Source organism: Seriola lalandi, unplaced genomic scaffold (genome assembly GCF_002814215.2).
Source record: "Seriola lalandi dorsalis isolate HSWRI2012SDOR001 ecotype SW California unplaced genomic scaffold, Sedor1 jcf7180002052510, whole genome shotgun sequence".
NCBI classification, from domain to species: domain Eukaryota; kingdom Metazoa; phylum Chordata; class Actinopteri; order Carangiformes; family Carangidae; genus Seriola; species Seriola lalandi.
Window position 1 is genome coordinate 9,807 of NW_019523063.1, and position 8,222 is coordinate 18,028.

An 8,222-nucleotide genomic window follows, 5' to 3' on the forward strand; every position below is an offset into this window, starting at 1 on the left:
CATCCAAACAAGCAAACGTCCCACAATGTTCCATAGATTCATTGTTTGTCCAGCAGATCTCTATCTGCCATAAAGTCAGATAACAGCAGCAGCTCACATGGAAAACAACATCACGACTCCAGCTGTGATGCACAGATCTAAAAACCTTTGGTTAGATGCCGGCTGTAAAACTCAGATTCGTTAAATTAATTGCACACACCTTGATGTAACTTAACGTAAGTAATTGTGAAGACGGGGCACATCCTGTTACCCAGACGTCCTTAACTTTGACAGTTATGATAATTTATTTGGTCATGATAAGAAAATGGCTTTAATGTCCTGAGATAAAGAAATGATTAACTAACGATGGGGTGATAACGGGGTATAAACCCTGGCTTCCATAAGAACGGGTCAGTAAAAACGTTTCTGTGAGGGTAGAAAACAACTGTATTTGTGTCAGAATCAGGACTTGTGTCTGTTTTTACTGAGGTGTTGACGTGTTTGTCTCCAGAGCATCCTGGCTCTGAACCCCAGGGTGAAGACTCATGCTCAGATCATGTCCACCGCCAACAAGAAGAAGGAGAAGAAACACTGGAAAAGAAACCCTGAGAGGAGCTGTGATGTGAGATATACCGCAACGACACGCACATTGTTTCCCTTGACATTATTCTTCATTACTGTCTTCATCATTCTTTTTTCCTCCCCGACTCTTCTTTCTTTCAGTCCTGTGTGAAGTTAGAGAACAACTTTGACGACATCAAACACACAACGCTGAGCGAGCGTGGAGCTCTGCGAGAAGCGATGAGGTGAATGAATGAATGAATGAATGAATGAATGATGCAAATGACTCCTAACAATCTCACAATCGGACAAGAGTCGCCTCAAGGACGACATATTATTGTAATCCAGATGTTAGCGTCACCCTGGTTCCCTCCACAAAAAGCCACTGGGATTTTTACATTCACTTTGAGATTATTACAGAGAATAAACTCTGCAGCAAACAAAACAGTGACTGTTCAGCAGGATCCTCTTCCCTAATAAACACCACGTTATGACGTTTGAAGCCTCAGTACAATCAGCAGAAATAAGAAGCTAACGCTAGGCTATAAACCAACGACACCACGGTCACATGACTTCAGCGTCTCCACCACTAAACTTCAGCCCTGTAGTCTGGTTTATCTCTGACCTCTTCTACAGAAGCTTTTCCTCTCAGTTAGTGACAGTTTGTACAAACACGACGAGGCTGTGAAGGTGGACAGGTTCATCCAGCCTCATTATAAGGCCAAAACTTCAATTATTATGACGGTGATTTCTATCAATAAAAGTCTGGCAGACAGCAAATTTTCTGATTTGAAGTATTTTTTTTTATTTTATTTATTTTTAATGTCAATAACTTTGTGAAACTGTCAAATAAAAGTGACATCTGTGTCTAGGTGTCTAAAATGTGCAGATGCTCCCTGTCAGAAGAGCTGCCCGACCAACCTGGACATCAAGTCATTCATCACGAGTATCTCTAATAAGGTGCTAGAAAACACACACAGTCAAAACATCTGTCTGTCTATGATGAGAACTAATGCAAAGAAGAAAGGAATAACAATGACAATGCTAATCATGGTAGGTAACACAACACTAAAGCCGTGTGTGTGTGTGTGTGTGTCTGTGTGTGTGCGTTTACCAGAACTACTATGGGGCGGCGCGGGCCATCCTCTCCGACAACCCCCTGGGTTTGACCTGCGGGATGGTTTGTCCCACGTCAGATCTGTGTGTAGGCGGCTGCAACCTGTACGCCTCCGAGGAAGGACCCATCAACATCGGAGGCTTGCAGCAGTTTGCTGTGGAGGTGGGATACGTGTAGCTGTCAGCTTGTCTTCAACATGTTACTGACACTTTCTAGAATTGACTTTATAAACTCACAGGAAATGTGCAGTAATGCAGGTAAAACAGCAGCACATGAAACCAGAACTTAAATGACATAAATACTTATTATTATTATGTTGTATGGTCACAATGTCTTTTACTGCTCCTCAAGTCAATACACAGGGAGTTTTGCTCCTGCAACATTACTTGGCCTGGCCCTGATATGACCGTTAGCATACGGAGGCTAACGTTATCTAATGTTAGCAGACCTTCGATAGATGATTAAGCGTCATCTTGTACTTGCCCGTTGTGGCCAAGTGTTACTCAGCCTCACTGTGAAGTCGGCCATGTTGTGTTGACAGTTATAATTTGAAAGCAGTTTATTTAAAGGTTTGACAAGGGGATTATTTCAAATGTATGTGTGTGTGTTTTTGTTTTGTTGTTGTTTTTTCTCAGGTGTTTAGTAAGATGGGCATCGCTCAGATCAGGAATCCTGAACTCCCACCATCCAGTGAGATGCCAGAGTCGTACCACACCCCGATCGCTCTGATTGGCTGTGGCCCAGCGTCGGTCAGCTGTGCTTCCTTCCTGGCCCGTCTGGGATACGATAATATTACCGTATTCGAGAGACAGAAGTACATAGGAGGGCTGAGGTAACGTGTCACCACATTCATACTAAATATCTTAGAGGAGGGCGACTCCTGAAACCAGATGACAAGAGGAGAGACGTGAAGGAAACATTCAGAAATATCTGTTCTTCCTCGCAGCACTTCAGAAATCCCCCAGTTCCGTCTTCCCTATGAGGTTGTCCAGTTTGAAATAGACCTGATGAAGGATCTGGGAGTCAAGGTACGAACTGTAGTTTCCCATATTGTTCTGATGTGTTGTGAAATATATGGAGCAGTAATTGTTATTAAGTTCTCTGTTGGTTTTTAGACTTTTTTTGCTTATTAATCTCCATAATGTCGCCAACAAATAAAGGAAAACATGCAGATACCAGAACTTCTAAATGTCTCATCGGCACATTCGATAGAAAAATCAACAATATTATGACGATCTTCAATATTATTTACAACATTTTAAATTTTGTGATCAAAAGAAAGAAAATCAAAACTGTTATAATATAATCACAGATTTATGAAACACTCAGTACTTTAGTTTTAAGTGTTAATGTATGAAGAGAGCACCTTCACAGTTCTGTTAAAGTGTGTGTGTGTGTGTCTGTGTGTGTGTGTGTGTGTGTCTGTTTGTGTGTGTGTGTGTCTGTCTGTTTGTGTGTGTGTGTGTGTGTGTGTGTGTGTGTGTGTGTGTGTGTACAGGTGGTGTGTGAGAAGGGTCTCGGTGTTAATGGAATGACTCTGACGTCCCTGAGAGAGGAAGGATTTAAGGCCGTCTTTATTGGGATCGGTGAGTGTAGTTGAACTTCTTATTTAATACAGACTCACAAACCAGAACTCGGCTGCAGTCGAGAAATCTTTGTTCAAACTGAGTGAAATGACCCGGAAGTATCTGAGCGGCGGCCATGATCAGAGCTGCTCCACTTCTCTAAATGATTCAGTGCTTCCTGTCTCCTTTAGCTTAGGAAACACTGGAGCTTTACCAAAGGAAAGGAGAAAATACCGTCCCACAATTCCTTGCTGCAGCAACATTTAAATTTGGCACAAACCTTCACATGGACTCAAGCATGAACTGATTAGACTTTGTTGGTCAAAGGTCAAGGTCACGGTGACCTCACAAAACACTTTTCAGCCATAACTCAAGACTTCACACAGCAATTATGACAATGTTTCACACCAGTGGTTCATTTCCTCTCTGACTCTGGATGAACAGGGACGTAACCTGAAACTAGTCTGAGTGGCGGAGGGATACGACCACGAGGAGGTGGCTCTAGTTTTCATTTCATTATTATTTCAATGGCTCAACTTTCTCTACGTGATTCCCTTCATATTATCTTATTTCAACATTTCAATCCTGTTAGTTTTGTGTTTGTGGTTAAGAAAAGAGGATTTATCGTGCAGTTGGATTCTTCTCCTAAGTCCTTGTGAAGTTTCCTTCACGTCTTTCCTTGAGCTCATGGCGTTTCCCCTCCGGTCGAGGAGACGTGGTCAGACAGGAGATTTCCCTCCGACCGCAGCCCACGTTTGTCTGAGTTTGAAGTGAGCAGCTGACCCTTGTCCGTGTTAAGCTGAGGGCAACTTCCTCTTATCTCAGTCTCGCTCTGCATGTTTCCTGCCAACAGTTATCCTAACTGTCATGCATTTCCCTGCATGTATAAGAAAAACAACTCCATATACGGTGTGAGCAAGAACAGCATTTCACAACTCTGTGAATCACAGCATTTTAACTGCTGATCATATGTTTCCACCACAGATTCACACTTTCAGCAAATGTTTAAAATACAACATACAGTATATGTACGTCAATATGAAGCAATTCAAGTAGCACACAAAATGAATGAATTAATAAATGCATGTAAATAATATACAGCTAAAACTAATCAGACTCAAACATCAGTATAATTTTCCCCATGGTTGTGTGTGTGTGTGTGTGTGTGTGTGTGTGTGTGTGTGACTTCAGGTCTTCCTCAGGCCAACAGAGCTAAGATCTTCCAGGGTTTAACCATGGACCAAGGCTTCTTCACTTCCAAAGACTTCCTGCCCATGGTGGCCTCAGCCAGCAAGAAAGGTACGGACGAAATCGAACTTAAACTTCCGATGAAAATCAAGTTTTTAACCTCGTTAACGTCCATATGATGTTTTTATATAATACAAGATATAATTGAGTGTTTCCACCAATGACAGTGTCATAAAAACGTCACAAACCTCAGGAACCAATCCTGTCAACTTGTGGGGACGGGGGGGCGGGGCTAAATACACCTGAAACCTTGTCAGCACAGAGAGAGAGAGAGAGTTAGCATTAGCACAACTACCAACACTGTTTGAGCCACTGGCAGTTACAAGCTAACTAACAACATAAACAAATAAAAGATGCTAACTGCGCTAACAGTTCTGACCCGTCTGCTAGTCTCTGGTTCTGGTCTCAACAGACTCCTCCTCTGAGTCTGGGTCTGACTGAGTCTCTCATCACCGTGTCTCCGTCTGTCTCCGTCTCACTCCGTCCAGGTATGTGTCAGTGTCGCGCTTCACTGCCAGAGTTAAGAGGCGTGGTGATTGTCCTCGGGGCCGGAGACACGGCGTTTGACTGCGCCACCTCGGCTCTTCGCTGCGGAGCCAGGAGAGTGTACGTCTGCTTCAGGAAGGGCTTCACCAACATCAGGGCTGTTCCTGAGGAGGTATGGACGTGGGATAGACAGATACATGGACAGATCAGGAATACTGAATATATTGTTTATGTTTTTGACTGCGTTGCACCAGCAGGGTCCAATAATCATGAATGTCGCTGACTGACTGACTGACTGACTGAGTGATCATATTTCCACCGTTGGTCAGCTGAATGCCAATTGGAGCTGGAGCCAATAAATCATTGTGTCTACTGCAGAGCCATTTGACCCGGGTGTGAATGCTGATTAAATCCTTTTCCATCACTGACAAACTCCAGATGTTAGCAGGTTTTTTGTCCAGTGGAAACAGGGCTTTATATACGACTATAGTTATACTAATTTACCCAAATACCAGAGGAAGTGTAACGGCATAGCTACCCATAATCCAAGGCAGTAAAGGTCTGAGAGCTTCAGAGGAGAGGAGTCCTCTTTCAAATGAACTCGATGCAAAAACACAAAAAGAAGAGAGTTCAGGACTTTAACAGGACTGAGTTTGGGTCGTTTATAAAGGACTAGATGTGAAAACACCCTAATATTCTAAACATGTGAATGAGAACAGCTTTAATGTGAGTCTGGCCGTATTAAAATGCTGTATATTTGAGCACAGAGCTGAAGCCGGCTGACCGCTCGCTATGTTCTGACCTGGTGTTGTGTTCTGTCAGATGGAGCTGGCGAAGGAGGAGAGGTGTGAGTTCCTGCCCTTCCTGTCTCCTCGTGAGGTCGTCATGAAGAACGGACGGGTCGCCGGGATGCAGTTCTGTCGCACCGAGCAGGACGAGGCAGGTGATTGGCTGGAAGATGAAGACCAAGTTGTCAGGCTGAAGGCTGATTACATCATCAGTGCCTTCGGCTCCATGCTGAACGAGCAGCAAGGTAATGAACCAATGAGCTGACAGCTAATGATCCACAGTTTCCCCTTTTTGATTTACCTTCAGCTACAGTTAGAACTGAAGATGCATCAGAGGATGTGCGTGAGATTTATTCACATCAGACAAAACGTCCTACAACATGTATATTTTCATTGTTACAGAACAGAAATCGAAGCCGTTTGTTGGACGGATGCAGTAGCTGCAGGCAGACATGTTTTCATATATCACCCTGACTTTTTTTGTAGTGACTGACGCCATGGTTCCTGTGAAGATGACCCGCTGGGGCACTCCGGAGGTGAACACAGACACCATGCAGACCAGCGAGCCCTGGGTGTTTGCGGGAGGAGACATCGCTGGTTTGGCAAACACCACAGTGGAATCGGTGAACGACGGCAAACAGGCCTCGTGGCACCTCCACAGATACGTCCAGGTAAATCTGCCGTCATGAGACGTTTTAAAACACGGGGCTCTGAAGAGATCTGCTCCAACAGCAGCGTGTTTGTCGTTCATTCTTAAAGCTACAGTAAGTCCTGCAAGTCAAGCTAGCGGTAGCTTAAGAAACGAAAGCTCCCGCCTCTGAGTTTGGCGTTCTCTGATTGGTTAGAAGGGCGTGGCACGCATTATCTCTCCCCTGCTGCTGCTGCAGGCAGTTCAACGAGTCTGAGCCACAGGAGCCTTCTTCTTTGATGCTTGTCATCTTCTGAGATGATTCATAGCAGCACCTGAACGCGTCGCACAAAGAGCATTCATGAATAATGGGACTTGACTTCGGACTCAACCACATAAAATGTAATATCAGTGATTAAAACATCCTGTCCCTTCCTTCTGTAGTCCCTGCATGGACAGGCGGTGGATCCGGTCCCAAAGCTGCCGTTGTTCTACAGCGCTATAGATCAGGTGGACATCAGCGTCGAGGTTTGCGGAATAAAGTTTCCCAACCCGTTCGGCCTGGCCTCCGCTCCTCCCACCACCAGCACGGCCATGATCCGACGAGCTTTTGAACAAGGATGGGGCTTCGCTCTGACCAAGACCTTCGGACTGGACAAGGTAAACGCACACAACAGTCACGTGGAGTGGACGTGCACAGAGATTCTTCTTATAGTCAAAAGAGCTGGAAGCAAAGTTAATGATGAGGTTACGACACAGAGAAACGACTCATGTAGTTGTAATGACTCTGGTTTGAGTCCAGTCTTTGTCTCCTTTGTTCCCTGTCGGCTCTCTACTGCCTCCTGTCTCATACAGTGAGTAACACAGAGTGGAGCATTACAGAAACTCTCTGGGGTCCTCTACATTTTAAGCTCTGCATTGCTCAGGACTTGAACATTTCTGCACTTTGATGGGATATTACTTATTTAATAATCTGTGTTTTTATACTGTTTTCTTATTGTGCTTGTTACCTGCATGTTTGTGCTTCTTTTACTTCTGTTCAGCACATTGAATGACCTCTGTGGACGATAATATATGTAATGTATGCATGTCCAGTGACAGTAATATGAAAGAGGTTTAGTCGGACCTCACTGAAACACAGCATGTGTTTGTCAGAGAGCGTGTCGCATCACGTGAGTAAACCTGTCTCTGCAGGACCTCGTGACCAACGTGTCTCCTCGTATCGTGCGTGGCACCACCTCGGGGCCCCTGTTCGGCCCCGGCCAGGGCTCCTTCCTGAACATCGAGCTCATCAGTGAGAAGACGGCGGCCTACTGGTGTCAGTCCGTGGCTGAGCTGAAGAAGGACTTCCCCGACAATGTCAGTTTTCCTGTGTCACGTCACGTCACGTTTCTTCTTGCTCTGAGGAGAGAAGGCCGAGCGTTTGAAAACTAACCCGAGCCTCTTCCCTCTGCCAGGTGGTGATCTCCAGCATCATGTGTAGTTACAACAAGGAAGACTGGACGGTGCTGGCCAAGATGGCAGAGGTAAGACAGACCACGAGCTCTAGTAGGTGTGCGCAGTGAAAACATGCTGTAATTATTATATGTGCAGAGCGTTCGAAGGTTCCAGCTGTGAGTGTGTGAAAGAGAAAAACGTGTGTGTTTAGGAATCAGGAGCAGATGCACTGGAGCTGAACCTGTCCTGTCCTCATGGGATGGGAGAGAGAGGCATGGGCCTGGCCTGTGGACAGGTACACACAGACAGACACACACACACACACATACACACACACACACACGCACACACACGCACACACACACACACACATACACACACACGCACACACACACACACACACACACACACAC

The 8,222-nt window shown here is 45.1% G+C and overlaps 1 protein-coding gene across 1 annotated transcript in view; it reads left to right on the top strand.

Moving 5' to 3' along the window:
• The first annotated feature begins 462 nt into the window (after window positions 1-462).
• The window catches only part of dpydb (dihydropyrimidine dehydrogenase b), a 13,201-nt gene continuing 5,441 nt past the window's right edge, over window positions 463-8,222 (top strand). Inside the window, exons 1-15 of the mRNA XM_087172390.1 lie at window positions 463-601; window positions 703-785; window positions 1,413-1,500; window positions 1,658-1,819; window positions 2,293-2,489; window positions 2,604-2,685; window positions 3,156-3,243; window positions 4,414-4,521; window positions 4,959-5,128; window positions 5,779-5,989; window positions 6,231-6,415; window positions 6,817-7,032; window positions 7,567-7,731; window positions 7,830-7,898; window positions 8,021-8,185. Coding sequence (XP_087028516.1) covers window positions 536-601; window positions 703-785; window positions 1,413-1,500; window positions 1,658-1,819; window positions 2,293-2,489; window positions 2,604-2,685; window positions 3,156-3,243; window positions 4,414-4,521; window positions 4,959-5,128; window positions 5,779-5,989; window positions 6,231-6,415; window positions 6,817-7,032; window positions 7,567-7,731; window positions 7,830-7,898; window positions 8,021-8,185 — 2,055 coding nt within the window. The 5' untranslated portion in view covers window positions 463-535. The remainder of the gene's footprint in view (window positions 602-702; window positions 786-1,412; window positions 1,501-1,657; window positions 1,820-2,292; window positions 2,490-2,603; window positions 2,686-3,155; window positions 3,244-4,413; window positions 4,522-4,958; window positions 5,129-5,778; window positions 5,990-6,230; window positions 6,416-6,816; window positions 7,033-7,566; window positions 7,732-7,829; window positions 7,899-8,020; window positions 8,186-8,222) is intronic.